The 18,382-nt window shown below is 34.7% G+C and overlaps 1 protein-coding gene across 1 annotated transcript in view; it reads left to right on the forward strand.

The window, feature by feature from the left end:
- The window catches only part of LOC138692862 (zinc finger protein 708-like), a 140,968-nt gene extending 129,845 nt beyond the window's left edge, over positions 1–11,123 (forward strand). The window contains exon 7 of the mRNA XM_069816159.1: positions 8,238–11,123. Coding sequence (XP_069672260.1) covers positions 8,238–8,248 — 11 coding nt within the window. The 3' untranslated portion in view covers positions 8,249–11,123. The remainder of the gene's footprint in view (positions 1–8,237) is intronic.
- Positions 11,124–18,382: the final 7,259 nt, after the last annotated feature.

Consider the following 18,382-nt stretch of genomic DNA (forward strand, 5'->3'; position numbering starts at 1 on the left):
TAGCTTCCGTTTCTAAAACCGTTTTGTCCACCCGTATGGAACAAAACAAGTTAAGTCCATCCAAAAAATGTTTTAAGTTGCGATTATTCCTAATTTAAATGCAACTCATTTTCAGCGCTAGTCATATTGTTATCAAGAAAGAATTCTTTTTACAACAGTGGTTTATTTTAATTTTTTTATGCACAAGTTTAAGCGGTAGAAGTTTTTCGTCTTTTCTGAAAATTTATGATTTGTGGACTTAACGGGTTTTGTTTCGGAGCTCCTCATTTATTGGCACCGTATTGTTAGTAACAAAATATGTTATATATTGGCATCGTATTGTTATAAATCTGTCATGACAATAATTTCCCATCTAAAAGTCAATCTCCCTCTCTACTTCACTCCCTCATAAACACAAGTTGATTCTGCTGTTATGATTACATATACATACTGAGAATTTCAACCATGAGGAAAATGGGTTTTCCTTCAAATTAGAGAATGCCTTTCTCCCATTGTAGGCCTACATCTTATCCAATAGAAAACAGAGTTTACGTTCTCTTAAACATGATAGATCACGTTTCTCAGATTATTAAATTTGGGGGGAGGGTATGTTACAGTTTCATGTCTCACAAAGTTTTTTACCAACAAAGAAAATTTTAACGCTAAAAGATAAGCGGGGTGGTAGAAATTGCGATATCTTATAGCTAATTCGAGAGACAAATTTCACTGCACTCATCAATGTCACTTGTTTTATTTTTTAATTACATTAGGCCTGAATAAAATGCCAAGGTGTTGTATGCCTGGCTGCAAATTCAATTACCAGAAAGGAACTTAGTGGCGATATTTACTTTTCCTTCTGGTGAAGTAACAAAAAACAGGAGTAAGATTAAGAAAATAGTATTTAAAATTAGCTTACGCGCGTATCCATACGCACTTGTAAATTTACATTGCGCTAAATTATTGTAATTCTCTACTGTAAAATGAATAACTTTAATTTGTTATTTCACTCTTTTTAAAGTCTTAATCTGTGTGTCCTTTATATGACATTTGATTTTCGCTTTCTATCTCATTCCAAAAAAATTAAAGCATAACCATTCATTTTACACGGTTGTTTGTACTTTCATTACAGTTTTTTTTTTGTTTTCTTTTGCATGATATTTATTCTTTATTTATTGTCAGTTAGTAGATAAAAGTCTTTTGACATGTACATTCTTTGACTCGCTGAGTCTCCTCTGGGAATTAGTAAAGCGGAAATAAATATTAATATAAATTTAAAGTTTAAACATATGGATTTCATAATAAGAAATTCCCAGTAACTAATAACTATGTTAATTCGTTTAAGGTCACGAATAGACCTAACATGTCAGACGGCGCTAAACTTGCTACATTTACTGCTTCGTGTGGCCGCTTCCATTTAACTCAATGCGGTCTATAATTCCAGCTACATTTGTCGCAGAAAACTTGCTACAAATGTAGCTGCACGTGTAGCCACCCATGTCGCTACGTGTGGCCACTCAACAGCAGTAAACGTCGCAGAAAAAATGGACCCGGATCCATTCGAGTTGCGACATTTACTGCTCCGTGTGGCCGCTTCCATTTAACTCTATGCTGCCTATAATTCCAGCTACATTTGTCGCAGAAAACTTGCTACAAATGTAGCTCGTGTGGCCGCAGTGGCGTAGCATGAAATTTTGAGCAGGGGAAGCTAATTCAAGTTGTCTTTCATGCAATATGAGAAAACGTATTACAAAAATATAGTCTTAAAATAAATACAGCAGTAGTCAATGTCAAGTCAGCAGTCGAAGATTGGTTGGAACCTCGTAACACCAATAAAGCATGACTTCAAATGGTACGTAGTAAAATATGATTTCGCGGTTTACACATATCTCTAACAAATAGACACGTATACGTATAACATTAGCTCACTCCCTGTCATAGTTAAAGGAATCACTATATTAACGGTCAATAGATACAGTATTAGTATCATTACGTATGTATGCATCTGTATTTTGGTTGTATCCTTCATTGACAGCAAGGGAGTCGGTCATTTGTTTTTTAGATCACACTTTTTTTCGTAAGTCAGTCTTGATAATAGAATTGTCCTAAAAATTTCAAGTAAATTGGTGTCAGGAACTGTTATTTCACTCATTATTTATTATATCAGCCACAATGCACACTAACACTTCAACTGAACACAACTGATGAAAAGGGATAACTCGGAAACTACTTATTTTCAATTTTAAGGCTAGCTTCTTCCTAGCCTTGCGATCAGGGTAGTTTAGTTAGAAAGGGATGGAAAATCTGCGGGGTGGGTTACACAGAAGAATGAGTGTGAGAAACCAGTCTGCTTGGAAGCTGGTGTAAGCAGGCTTCTAGTTTACTGCTGCATCACAAATCATCCTGAGCTGCCGCATTCCAATCTATTAAAATTAATAAATAATTTTGTCCATAGACTGCAGGTTTATTATGAAATTATTATTAACTGGGGAAGCTGAGCTTTTTAGCTTACATTGACGCTACGCCAATGTGTGGCCGTATCCTAAGGTTCGTTCCAACCAACGACCACAGAATGCATAGAGTAGACATGAACAGCTTGGAGATGAAGCCGCTTTTGTAGACCGTCGCCATTATGATGCTACCAAAATATTGGGCTCCCGGTTAGCACATGGGCAGTTGATTGTGATGTTGCATCGTTGTTTTAATTAATTAATGAAGTCATTTCAATATGCCTACATGTACTGCGTATGGCTGCACAAACAGGTTTTCAAAAAAAATTCCTGGAATAACTTTTCACAGGTAAATATGCATGTGTGAAATGTACTTATTAGCGGTAGATAATGAATGATTTAGCCTAGGTTAGTCGGTTAGATTCGTATTGTTCACGTATTAGTTTCATTAAGAGAAAGGATTAGTGTATTGATATTATTGTAATTAATTTTTATAATCACTAAATCAGACTTACGCTTTGTAGAATTAGCATTTACGAGCGGAGCTAACCTAACAACCCAAGTTGGAAGTTTGTGTCGCGTGCTATAGAAAATGAGTGTACCGAGGTTTCTCTTCAACTGAATGCACGTATTCGTTTGATGAAAAAGAAATAGTGTATTAATATTATTGTAATTATTTTTTATAATCACGAAATCAGACATTCTTTGCAGACTTAGCATTTACGAGTGAAGTTAACCTAACAACCCAAGTTCGAAGTTTGTGTCGAGTGCTATAGAAAATGGGTGTACCGAGGCTTCTCTTAAACCGAATGCACGTATTCGTTTGATGAAGAAAAAGAAATAGTGTATTACTATTATTGTAATTAATTTTTATAATGAATTTAAATACTATTATAGTCACAATCATGCCATGGTATGAAAGAAAAATTTCACAACCTCGAGCGGGAATCAAACCTGCGACTTCCTGTTCTCCGGTCATTCGCTCTACCACTGAGCTATCGAGTTCGTCTCACGCCAAAGGTTTGGAATTATCCTTTCATACTGGCGACTCTGTTATAGAGTACTGTCCATAGCGTCTGATCTAGTCAGCACTGCTTATGGGTTGAAAGAAACTTTACATAATCACGAAATCAGACTTATGCTTTGCAGACTTAGTAGCTTCATTAACTCGGTCGTGAACTAACTTGACCCACTTGGTAATAAAGCTTCACTTTTGTTCGCCGTTATAATTTAATTATATACTATAAACGAAGAGCCTATCAAATCTTAAATGGTTAAGAGCATTCCACTCTTTCTCTAAACAAAATCGGGACATCTATACCTAATACTGACAAAGGGAGGAGAATGATAATTTGCGTTAAGAAGCAAGTTGTATTATTCAATCGAAGCAAATGGATCAACCTATAAAAGTAATTATTATAGGGTAGCATTTTTATTGAAATAGAAGCAAAATAACGTCAAACTGTTATCTTCCTTTTTTATCATTATTGTTTGTTTAACCTTCCAGAGTACCTATTAAATACCATACTGCAATTTGAAGAGCTGTCAATATAAATAACCTATATATATGTGATTTATCGATGACAGTTTTGTAATTTTTGCTAAAAAAAAAAAAAATACGTGCTTAGCGATTCTGTATTACGAAACAAACAAGAAAGTGTGAGTCCTCCAGGAAATTAGAGACATATGGAATTCCTATTATCATAAGATCTTCTATAACGTAATAACTATTTTGCAATGTTTTGGTAGCAACAAGATGGCGTCAGGTCCATCAAACCGGCTTCACTCCGGCCAATGGTAATTAAGATGCTAGCACAGTCTACTATATACAGTCGCGAAGCTCAATATGTAGTAAAAATGCAAACATGGGTAGTTGCCCACAACTAGGATCGCTACTATCGCCTCATCATCGCAGATCTCTTTTTTTTTATTATTTTATTGGGTTATTTTACGACGCTGTATCAACATCTAGGTTATTTAGCGTCTGAATGATATGGTGATAATGCCGGTGAAATGAGTCCGGGGTCCAGCACCGAAAGTTACCCAGCATTTGCTCGTAACCTCAACCAGGTAACTTCTCCCGACCGGGATTCGAACCCGGGCCACCTGGTTTCGCGGCCAGACGCGCTGACCGTTACTCCACAAGTGTGGACTCGCAGATCTCTCTCCTAGCAGACGACAAAATATGTTACACTTTCGTTGTCGTGTTCTTTTGGAAAAATTAACACCTTCCTTCCATTATTAAAATATTAAATGCATAAAGTTAATTTATTATTTTAATGAAGTATATTAAATTCCACCATATACTCGAAGATAATGCAAGAAATAAGTTAATATAATTTTTGTTTGTGCAAAACGAACTAAAATTTACTATAATAGCTTCACTCATTCAAGATTATAGCATAATTAACTATGAAACCAACAAATATTAATTTACATTTCCCTTTACAACAATAATAATGGAAATATGAATTAATGGAGTAACTTACGTGTACCGATCCTTGTAGTGTAGGCTTACGTAGTTAACAAAGTGGGATGAGGTTAAGCAATAATAATCACACCAGAATTGGAAATAAAACGTGATCAATAAATTTTATTGTTACAGACTTTTTCTACGTCTCTAGTAAAGCAACAAATAAAAATATCAACAAAATTAACAGCTATAATTAAAAACATGTCCTTTTTTTTAAAAAAAAGTAGTCCTAAGCAATAATAATCCCACCAGAATTGAAAATAAAACGTGATCAATAAATTTCATTAAAACAAACTTAATTTTTCTACGTCTTTAGTAAAATAACACATAAAAATAATAACAAAATTAATAGCTACAATTAAAAATATATCCTCTGAAAAAAAAAAAGTAGGTCTAACCTTTATTTCTCTGGAAATTTAGCAGCCTAAGTGACAGAACTTTAACCGGTATCTAATGTCCTTTCGGTTAGACTGAAACATTTCATTGTGAAATTCAAGGATATAATGTATTCTAACAGTCACAAAGAACTTCAAAATTAAGAGTTTTGTTTCTGTATAGCATTCTTGTGGAAACCCAGGAACCTTTCTGAATCTTTCGGAAATCGGAAAAAGGATAACTCTGGCCTCTTTCTCTTACTGTTGCTACAATTTATAGCACTACAAACGTCTCCTCCTTGTCCCATATTATTATTCCAATTATTATATTTTAGCCATTAACATTTTCATAATAACCAATAACGAACATTTCACAAGCATCAATGTGAAATACGCAACGAGCTAGCACTCGATAGAAATACGACACAGTCCAAAGTCGACCATGGACAGTCTATTGTTTCTAGTTGCTAACCGCTTGGAGCGCTTTATCACGAGATTTGCAAAAAAACACAAGCTTGGCGACTGTATATAGTAGACTGTGATGCTAGTGTCTACTCTATGTATTCCGTGCTCGTCGGTTCCAACAAGCGGTTCATGGATCAGTTCATGTACGGTTCCTGTAGCTTCTTATGCGCATGTGCTAGTTGAGCATCAGCATCAAAGACGTTATATAATGATCAGCATAGGGATTGAAACTGGACTGGACGCTGTTGCAACACGAGAGTCTCGGGTCAGGATCATCAAGTACTCTAAGATTACCAAGAGCAGGTTGTGAGATTGTCAACTCCTCATGCTGCGCATGCGCGGCCATCTCATGCACTGCCAGTGAGATCCTTAGCGGTATTTACACGAGCATCTTTGAATGAGGACGGCCTCCTTAATAATATCAAACGTACTTGCACCTTGGGCGGCTGATTGGAATTAAACCGAATTTGTTTGGATAATTGTCTGTAATGAATATTGATATGGATGGTAAGAATTTATTCAATATTTGAATCTTAAATAATACAATATTCCTAATACTTGAATATCATAACTATGCATATTACACTTTAGTATCATAATTTAAAAGGTAGGCCGTAGTTTGTATCGCCATGTGGCCGACCATATTTTTTTTTATTTAACTTATTTATTTTGTTTTGTTTCCGATGTTTACCCAACAACAATACAATAGTAAATAACAATAAATTAGCAATTAAAACGAAACTATACAAATTAAAATTGGCTTACAAATTGAGTTTTTCGTGCAATAGCAGGCATACGTTATGATATCTCGTAACTTTTTCTTTTATGATTGTAGGCCTACTGTGAAAACAAAATGTGAAATAAAATTAACAGAGTAATAAAGGCAAGCGTTAATGCTATTTATTTCAGATTTAAGTGAATTCCTCGTCCTACATGAGGGAACAACAAGTGCGGATAACGTAGAGGTTATGTCGTGGGACATCAACAGCACAAAAATGCTGATATATCTTTACAAAACGTACAGAAAAGAAGTGGGAACGATGAAATTGAGAACAATTAAGCAGATGTGGAAATGTATCGCGAAGGAACTTAGTGAAGTATTGAAAAAGAAAATTACAGACAACCATTGCGAAAGCAGATGGAGAGTTCTGGTTATAAACTACAAGAAATATGTGGATGGGAAAAATTCAACAGGAAATGGGAGAAAGTTTTTTGCATATGCAGAAGAAATGGATGAGCTATATGGACAGAAAAGGAATATACGGCCAGAAGTATTGTTATCGTCAGAAACAGTAGTGCCATTGGAAGAAGAATTAGCAGAAACACCAGAAGTAGCGGCCGTAGAGAATAATACAGGGCGGGGCCACATGACAGCTAGGAAGAAAAGGAAGAGTAGTGTTGTGGAACAAATAAGGATTGATAGACTAGAATACCAAAGGAAGCGACTTGAACAAGAAGACAGGAAAATCGCGTTGTTGGAAAGGAAAGTTCAGCTATTGGAAAGGCAATTACTAAATGACAGTATGGCCCAGAACGATGAATAACGTCTTCTCTGTTTCTTGGCTACCTGTTGATGAAAGGGACAGATTTTAAAGTCAATTTGGCTTTTCTGTATCATGCGACACTTAAGTTTCTAACTCAAATTTTTTCAATTCTTTGCAATTTTTTTGCTATTTTCTGATACGCTTTCAAGTAAACTGACGTTGAATTCTTCACATTCTAAACTACTTTCCCTCTGAAAATTGGACCATTTTTTCCACTTTTTTCGTTAAAAACTTCAGTGTCACGTGCCATAGGAAACCTGCTTTGTGAATGTGTGTGATTCCAAAACTGTCCCAATAGATTGAGCCATTTTTATGATTTATAGATAATATGATTATATTTGAGACCTCCATCATATTTTAAGCGTGTTTCTTCCAGTCATTGTCCTGTAGTTTGTGTTATTGTGCATGTCACTTGAAAACTCGCTCAGACCAGTGGATTACATAAACAAGCCCAGTCCTTCCTTAAAAATTTACTTACCGTGTTTTGGGATCACATTCTTCAATTAATAACAAAATAGGGTACCTATTAATGAAGTTAAGTTTCCATTTTGCATTTGTATGTAGACCTATTTCTTAAGGGTTTTTGTAATGTTAAAAGTTTAATTGTGGTAAACAGAGTCACAATTCTCCCAGGGGTGATATCATCTAATTCAATATATTACTGCAAAATTTATTGCTGTGCATAATGAAAAAATAGGAAAGGTTGACTGTATCCGTGGTGATAATTCTCCTTTACCAATTTTGATTCAACGTGAAGCACATAAATTGTGCAATAATATACTGAATTTGATGATATCACCCTTAAGAGAATTGTGACTTTGATTGATTGTTATTTAGGATAGTGATGTTCATGTTCCTTGGTTTCTTTTTGCATAAGTTAGTCACTTTTGTATGTATTTTTTTATTTGTTGTTATTTGCCTTTGTTGTTCGCTGTTTACTTACTTTGTGTTGCAGTTGGCGAGTAACTTCATGGGCTTGAGACCACGGAATTTCGCATTAATTTCGAAAAAAATTGTGATAAAAAGGCTATATAACATTTAGCGTTTTATCGCTAATTAGTTGTCAAATAATCGTAATAATTTCGTATAAGTTGGAAAGCAATTTTTACGTGAATGAAAGCATAGTACAAGTGATATTATTTTCTTTCATTCTGCGTCTACGGTCACTAACATTTAAATTATACAGTGAGAAAAAGCTTCCTGCGTCAACAGATCCACAAGGAACCCAGACACATTTCAATACAGCAGATGTAAATTCAGGGTAATTCAGCATGAGAGCTCGTAATGCCTCAATCACGTCAACTTTAACATTGCAAGTGTTGGATGATTGTTCATAAGTATTTATTTCAAAGTAACAAATGTTACACTGCCATGAGTACTACTATTTATTTCAAAGTAACAAATGCTACACTGCCATGAGTACTTTTTACTGTATATGCTTGAAGTAACATTATGGTAATTATTCCTGTGAGTAACATTCATCTGTACAATATTTGCTGGGTTGAATAATTCATTTAGATTTCCAAACAAGGAATATGAATCATGTAACTCGTATTTTTCAGTTTTCTGAATCACCAGTTTACAGACATGTTCAGTTAATTCTTTCATTTCTGTCTTGAAGTCAAAACTGAAATGGTTAATTAATTTGCCTACCGACTCCCCAACATTACCAGAAATTACTATATTCATTCTACATGTCATGCGAAAGTCTGTGGTCTCTACCTATCCCTCTTCACTGCTGTCCATGAGTACTCATGTGCAAGTAAATCCGTAGCTATAGTGAAGTATCAGCAAACCTGTTACGTCAGGCAACAAGTTTCGCTGCTAGATCATCAGTCTAAATAGGGTAGTGCGCAAGACAGAACCTTGAGGGAGACCTCGTTTTGATTGTTTACATTTTGATAATGTTTCCTCATATCTTGTACTTGAAAATCGTTGAATTAAATGGTAGTTTTCTAGTAACCGGTAGTAGTTACATAGTCGTCTTTGTGTTTACACAGTGGCTCCTTTCTGTAAAGAATTTTAATACTATGTTACTAGATGTGATTGTAGTCAGTTTGTAATATATTTTTGGTACAGGGGAATATACATCTTTTATGATTATACAACAATGGCTGACTTTACAGCTTATGTAGACTTAGACTTCAACAAACAAAATTTGATAACACAATCTCAAGGGAAAAAATGGAACTCCCTGCATCATAATCCACAGTTGATTCCCGATTTTAGATTGGCAACAGACCATGACTTTGGCCAAGCATCTGCATAGAATTGGAATATATCAGTCTCCTAACTGTCCATTGTAAACTCAAATCAAGAAATGGATTCAGAACATCTCAAAATCTGTGTGTCAATGGCTAACCATGACAATATCTTTGAAAAATATTGGAGTGCAAGAGGTCAAATGACTTGTCAAATGCCTGGCATTAGAAAACAACAACAACAGTTTATGTAACGAGTACCGGGTACTAGGAAACTTCCAATTAAAAATTTATAATACTATTTTTAGCCTGTTATTATTTATACTCATTTTATGAATTTTATGTAACAGCTTCATTCGCCATGTTGGATCACAGGCAATTCTAAAATGTACAAAGATGGCCAGTACTGTTCTGTGTTTATCTAATCTGTCTTTAAATTCATTAAGTTTAATTGTTTTTTGAGCTGTGGGCTGATATAGTCTAAATCCTGCCTGACCTGAGATAAGTAGATTTAGGTTTTCAAGAAACCAATGAAGTCTTACATACATTACCTTTATCAGTCACGTTTGTTCCCAACAGAAAAAATTCAAACTTAAATAGTTCATAAATTAAACTTCTGATTATAAACTCATTATTTTCGGACTTCAATCTCACTCTAGGTAAAATACTGTTACATAAAATCAACCGCAATCATAGAAATATCAGACCTTGTAACAACATGCAACAAGATTCCTTCTGTGAGAGTCACGTCCATTATCACAGTTATTATCGCTAAATATACATCTTGTGTTCTAGATTAACATATGAATAGGGTTTTACAGACTGATGCTATGGCTTCATTAGTTTTAATTTGTTATTTCTTGATAGGATTATTTTTGTTTTGGATAATTAAAAAGTTATGTACGTGAAATATTACATTTTTATCCACGAGACTGAGATGTTTGATGTATTGGGCATTCGATAATTTAAGACTGTATATAAAAAAGGGTGCAAGTGCCAAAGAGAAAAACTCTAGAAAACAGGGCTTCCTTCTACAGGTATACACATCTAGGAGAGAAATTATGTTCTAAATAACATTACAGTGGAACTTATCCTCTTTTCTTACTGGTTTGGAAAAACTAATTTTCAAAGATATTGCCACTGGCACTCTTCTTATGTCCAGTCTTCAACTAGGAGTTTTATAGATGCAGAGGAAACAATAAAATAAATAATAAAAATATAAAATACATATTTATTTCGTGTGATACAGACTATTGGAGAAAATACTAAATAATGCCTACTAAATTAAAAACAAAAGTATTTATGCAGAAAGTTACAAGATTACAAACACATCTCATTCCCCAAACTGACATTGAAATATTACAAATCCGACAAAATCTCTTGGAATACACAAATATTCAAACTGAAAACAACTTACTGGAACCAATTGTAAAAAATGATACAAATCCAAATGTAGCAAAACCATTAACATTGGAAACAACTAATAGCAAATATCCTTGTGAAACCTGGCTACACATTTACTGTACAGTGATGGATCTTTACAAACCGACTTTGGTGGTGCAGGAGCTGGAGAAACTTCAACATTTTTCTTGTTCCATACAGCAGATGGGAAGGGCTCCACAAACTTTGCTGGAGAAGTTGAAGCTTTATTCACTATCCTAACAAATCTACTGCAAATAATAAATAACTTTTCCAAAGCCATAAACCTCATTGACTCAAAAGCAGCTATACAAGCTATAGCCAATAACAGTTTTAATGTCCACACCTGTGGAGTAACGGTCAGCGCGTCTGGCTGCGAAATCAGGTGGCCCGGGTTCGATTCCTGGTCGGGGCAAGTTACCTGGTTGAGGTTTTTTCCGGGGTTTTCCCTCAACCCAATACGAGCAAATGCTGGGTAACTTTAGGTGCTGGACCCTGGACTCATTTCACCGGCATTATCACCTTCATATCATTCAGACGCTAAATAACCTAGATGTTGATACAGCGTCGTAAAATAACCCAATAAAAAAACAGTTTAAATAAAACTGACTACTTCTCAATGCTGTACCCTGATAAAGCAGCTCCAAATACTAGGCAAAGAAATAATGAATTGGCAGATCAACTGGCTAAGCAAGACTGCACCCTAATTAAAAAATATTACTCAAAAATATTTTATTTCTGTTAAATTCGATAAAAAATTCCAATATAAAAATTTTTGAACAGAAAAAAGGAATCGGCTAAAGATATGTCATAACCCTCCTCCAAAATTTAAACATCATCCCATAAGAACTGAGAAACCCAGCAGTGGCAGCCTTCTGACAGGGCAGGATTGTTTAGCATACCCATTTATATAGAATCTGCATCTCCCTCTCAACCAATTGTGTGTTATGTGGAAAGGACATAATCATAGAAAATTGCAAAGCTTTGCGTGTTCATCTTAACATCACAGAAAAATACTGGACTTCAAGATAGTTGATGGCTTCGTTGCAATGATACCAGAGCATTGGCTATCAACGAACAATATTAACCCATTAATGCCCAGCGTATAATTAAAAATATGTTGTGGGAAATATTTTTTCATACATTTTCCTTTGAATTTAAGTTAACAGTTTTTTTTTTTTTTTTCATGTAGACAGTACATAGATGTGGGTTAAGAGTGAGCTAAGATTCAGGCACTGTAGAATTCTAGAATGCTCTCGTTTCGTTTCTCTTGTTGGTATGAGTTTTTTAGTTAGGATCTTAAAGAAAAGAAAACATGGATTGGAATAAAGGTAATTATTTTCAGTATAAATTATATTTTCAATTATGAAACTTGTACTAATATTACTTGTTATATAATCGTGAATATTTCAGGCCATTTGGCGTACATGTATCTTTGTATAGAAGCATAGTAATTTTAGATTCTGCATATGGTATGATATATCATACGCTGAGCAGTAACAATATCAATTCATGTATATTCTTATAGATGAATTTTCCTTCGAGTATGTGTGAGATGGGCGGCAAGAAACCTAAAAACTATAAGCCTGGAGCAGATGCGTTCAAAAGTGGAGTTTCATCTCCAACCCTTGGGAAGGGGTATACTACGTAATACTGACGTATTACCCCTTCCGCTACTAAAGACAATGGTGGCATTCACCTTACTGTTGTTTATTACTCATGAAAAGTTATCCAGATATCATGTCAATGGAAAACATATATCAATATCTTGTCATTTTGTTTGGATATCTCAAATTGCCTTCCCGAAGAATTTACTAGAAAACTCATCCTGATAGCCATAACAATCTAGTTTCAAACTGTAAGACCAGAAACAAATTTGAAACAATTCATCGTTTCCTTCATTTCAATGACAAAAACACAATTGACAAAAATGATAAAATATACAAACTTAGATCCCTCTTCAGTCGTCTAGATGAAATGTTCCACAACGTGGTTGACATTGTCCCAAATTCATATTCAGTTGGCAAAGCATATTTTGGTCATCACGTATGAAGCAATTCATACGAGGGAAAACAATCAGATTTGGTTATAAGGTTTGGCGCTTGACTACGTCTGCAGGGTACTTTATAAAGTTCTAACCATAGGTACACAGTGGGAGTCGAACAAGCACCAGGGGTGACTCTAGGAAGTGCTTTTACAGAGCTGCTTTATGTTGGATTGCTACTTGATGACAGTAAACTGTTGATAGACAATTGTTACACTTCCTTTGGGTTACTGGAAAAATTTTCAGCAGTAAATAATAATAATGGGTCCCTATCACCACGGCATGGTGCGTCCTCAGGTTGCGGATAGAGGAGATGGCCTCCAGATATGGAGAGTAGCTGCGAATATATTGAATAAGCAGTTGTGGACAGCCGATAAGGGGTGGTCCTCCAATTGAGGAGAATAGAGATAATTATTTCAATGAAAGACAGGAAGCAAATCGTACACTTAGGAATAAAAAGATAGGTTACTTGAAGGAAAAGATTAATGAGGTAGAAACAAATAGTAAGAATAAAAACATTCGAGATTTATGTAAGGGTATAAAGGAATTTAAAAACGGATATTAGCCAAGGGTAAACGTGATCAAGGATGAGAATGGTGACTTGCTTGCAGACTCTCATTCAATCCTGAATAGATGGAAAGACCATTTTGGGAAACTACTAAATATACTTAGGCCAAATACAAATGATCGGGACAAAATTGAAATACAAATTGCTGAGCCATTTATACCCGAACCCACACTTTAAGTCGAAATTGCGATAGAAATACTGAAAAAATACAAGTCTCCAGGTATTGATCAAATTCCAGCAGAATTAATACAAGAGGGTGGAAGTGCATTATCTAGCGAAATTTATAAACTTGTACTTGCTATTTGGGAAAAGGAAATTGTACCAAAACAATGGAAGGAGTCCATAATCATACCTATTTTTAAGAAGGGGGACAAAACTAAATGTAGTAACTTTCGAGGAATATTACTTTTGTTGACATCGTACAAAAGTTTGTCGAATATCCTTTTGAGAAGATTAATTCCATATGTAGATGAAATTATTGGGGATCATCAGTGTGGTTTTAGGCGTAATAGATCGACTATTGATCAGATTTTTTGTATTCGACAGATAATGGAGAAAAAAAATGGGAGTATAAGGATACAGTACAGCAGTTATTCATAAATTTAAAAAAGGCATATGACTCGGTTAAGAGAGAAGTTTTATATAATATTCTTATTGAATTTGGTATTCCCAAGAAACTAGTTCGATTAATTATAATGTGTCTTAGTGAAACTTACAGCAGAGTCCGTATAGGCCAGTTTCTAGCTGATGCTTTTCCAATTCACTGTGGGCTAAAGCAGGGAGATGCACTATCACAGTTACTTTTTAACTTTGCTCTAGAATATGCCATTAGGAAAGTTCAGGATAACAGAGAGGGTTTGGAATTGAACGGGTTACATCAGCTTCTTGTCAATGTGGATGACGTGAATATGTTAGGAGAAAATCCACAAACGATTAGGGAAAACGCGGAAATTCTACTTGAAGCAAGTAAAATAATAGGGCTGGAAGAAAACCCCAAAAAGACAAAGTATATGATTATGTCTTGTGACGAGAATATTGTACGAAATGGAACTATAAAAATTGGAGATTTATCCTTCAAAGAGGTGGAAAAATTAAAATATCTTGGAGTAACAGTAAGAAATATAGGTAAATGACACTCGGGAGGAAATTAAACTCAGAATAAATAGGGGAAATGGCTGTTATTATTCGACTGAGAAACTTTTGTCATCTAGTGTGCTGTCAAAAAATCTGAAAGTTAGAATTTATAAAACAGTTATATTACCGGTTGTTTTGTATGGCTGTGAAACTTGGACTCTCACTTTGAGAGACGAACAGAGATTAAGGGTGTTTGAGAATAAGGTTCTTAGGAAAATATATGGGGCTAAGAGGGATGAAGTTACAGGAGAATGGAGAAAGTTACGCAACGCAGAGCTGCACGCATTGTATTCTTCACCTGACATAATTACGAACATTAAATCCAGATGTTTGCGATGGGCAGGACATGTAGTACATATGGGCTAATCCAGAAATGCATATAGAGTGTTAGTTGGGAGGCCGGAGGAAAAAAGACTTTTGGGGAGGCCGAGACGTAGAAGGGAGGATAATGTTAAAATGGATTTGAGGGGATGGGATATGATGGTAGAGACTGGATTAATCTTGCTCAGAATAGGGACCAATGGCGAGCTTATGTGAGGGCGGCAATGAACCTCCGGGTTCCTTAAAAGCCAGTAAGTAATAATAATAATAATAATAATAATAATAATAATAATAATGATTTATTTAACCTGGCAGAGTTAAGGCCATACGGTCTTCTCTAACACTCAACCAGGAGTCAAACTGCGTTACAAAAAACACTACAAATTTACAAAGTACACTACAATTTTACACACAAAACTGAGTAAGATAATAATAAAATGTAAACAACAAGTAAGTAGAAATCAGGCATAATATAAACATACAGTAAGAAAGGAAAAAGCATAATAAATGTGAACAGCAGGTCAAAATAAATGAGACATACAAAGTATAAAAAAAAATAAGACAATTATTGATGATGATGATGATGATAATAATAATAATAATAGTAATAAAATAGTGTAGTACAAAGCACACAATGATTACAATATTTTTGGGTACACACAGTAAGGAAAATTATGATTATATATAGCTCAACTTATCACATTATAGATATACCATTATCGGAAAATATGAAAACAAAAATATAAAATAAGTTAAATATCACTAGAACATAAAAAAAATGTGAATACGTGGAAACATGCAATACAACACGTAAATATCATATACTTTGGAATATAAGAGCAGATAGAATTGAAAAGGCAGCTCTAAAGGATCTGAAAAAATCCGCTACATGGTACTTGCTAAGCCATCAGAGACATATCTGGTAATCTGACGATGGAATGACAAGTCATTATAGCAACAAATGGAACAGCACTAGATGTAGTTTCTTTAGACTCACGGTGGTACTAGGGATAAGAGTAAAATCATTATTCAATAACCGGAAGTTATAAATTGTATTATGCGTGTATGGGTGGTGTGGACTTGTTTGACAAATTGAGAGGACTCTATCGACTTCGAATACGGTCCAAGAAATGGTACTGACCACTTTTCAGATTCTGTATCAACGGATCAGTAGTCAACTTGTGAATGCTGTACAGACAATATCAGAAGGCAATAACTTTGCTCAAATTAACAAGACAAATTGTAACGTCATTGCTTGCAACACTACAAATGACCATTTCTAAGGCTGTAACACCTAAAGGGAAAAACCAAGTTTTCAATGAAATAAGTTAAGATAGACTCGATCACCCAGTTGTCCGGCAAAACACTCAGCGGAGATGTGCCTACTGTGGGAAAGGTGCTAAATTTGCAAATGTAATGTTGATCTTCATCCTGATACATGTTATAGAAAATATCATACAAAATGAAGAAAAGTGAATAAAAGAATGTTGTTTAAGTACCTAAAATACTAATTAAATTGTTCAGACATGGACATATTGTTCAAATATTGGTTAAAAATCCCTTTCTTACATTGTAGGGGCTTATTAAGTATATGTATGAAACAGACACTGTAACTGCCCAGCATATGTTATATCATACAGGTCATATCTACTACACTGGAGGAGACAAAATTTTAATTTCTTTGTATTTGAAATCAGTAAAGTGTAATGAATTATATATTATAAAATTATATGATTCTGAATTCCTTTTTTTATCTGGGCTTTAATGGGTTAATTTCGTGTTCCTACAGTGTTTGTGAACTAAATCCTCAATAAATTTACTATATTATCTCTATTTCTTTTGGCATCCCTGTCATCTTCCTCCTCATTATCAATATGTATACCTTGTAATGCAGGTAATGCATTTTTTAATACTAGTTCATCTACTCCTACAGGGAATTCCTCATTTATAGAAATATTGTGTAGAACACAAGCTGCTCTTATGAGGTTCGTGATCAGAAAAATATTTCTTAGGTTTATATGGTATAACTGCCGGAATTTTTGTTTCAAAAGACCAAACGAATGTTCAACTATATAACGATTTTTTTTACAGTTTCACGTTGTAATTGTTTTGATCTTGTGCTAGTGTCCCCCTATCTTTAAATGGAGTCAACAAGTTCATTTTAAGGGGATATCCACTATCCCCAAGTAAATAATATTGGCCACACTTTTCTTCCAAGTTATGCCCCAGAGGCGAAGTTCTAAAACCCTGCTGTCATGGACAGAGCCTGGTTACCCAATAAACACGTCCTTGAACTTCATTGTGTGGTCCACAACATCTTGCATCTGAAAAATGAAAGGTCTTTACGCTAACTGCAGACTAAGTTTAACATTCACGCCTCTCTCTAATATAACTGGTTATAAAAGAAGAATATTATAGAGCTTTCATTTCAAAACTTTCAAATCTAAATAACTGTTTGAATTGCATTTAATTTAAATAAAGAATACCCGTACATCAATTTAGATATTGGGAGGGGGAGGGGATTAAAACCAGTGCTAATTCCATTTTTGTTTTCACCCTACCCCTTTTAAATTTCATGTCACCTCTACATTATTATACACAAATTTGAAAGAGTATTCAATTGTTTATATGGTTTTGAACTTTCTACTCAATATCAAAATGGACGTGGTTTTTGTTAAATTAAATTTAAACAAATAGTTTGGGCCTATTTTCATTTGGTAACTTTCAAATGAAAGTCTGGTATATGATTTTTTTATCAGGAAAACCGCATTTGTAATTACATACCTGTATTGATTAAAATCCTTTTCTGTTTATGTATGAATCCGCATCATGTTCAGGTTTGTCAATTTTAATGTGACACCTGTCTATCGCTCCAATGATATTGGGAAATCCATTATTCCTGAAGTGTTCGGCAGTTATGGCCTTCTCATTTTGTGTAGGCCACCTAATTACTTGTGGTAACAAGTTGCTCAAATATATTGCCACTCTTCTAATTACTCTATGCATCGGACTTAGAGCAATATCAAATCTGTTGGCCACGTCTCGAAAGCTCGATGTTTGATTGCCAATGTACCATAGGAAAATTAAAACCTGAAACAAATAGAAAATCATTTAAATACTTGAGTCATCTAGAATCGAACTGCACTTTCTCCAAAATTTTGAAACATGGGGTTAAGATATGTTTCAGTGCAAAATTTTGCAGGGAATGTGATAAACTGCTCGGTTAGAAGCGAACTTCATTTCCTCCATGGTTACAATCGACCAATCACAGCAGGAAGAAGAAACTGTACTGGGAAGCTTCCTTCTCTTGAAGATGCAATCTACAGCACATGCATGCATTTGGTTCCACGAAATAACGGATGGCCTAGTTATAGTGAGTATTATAGTGTTGTTCAACTGTTACGATTTACTTC

Source organism: Periplaneta americana, chromosome 17, assembly GCF_040183065.1.
Source record: "Periplaneta americana isolate PAMFEO1 chromosome 17, P.americana_PAMFEO1_priV1, whole genome shotgun sequence".
Classification (NCBI taxonomy): Eukaryota; Metazoa; Arthropoda; class Insecta; order Blattodea; family Blattidae; genus Periplaneta; species Periplaneta americana.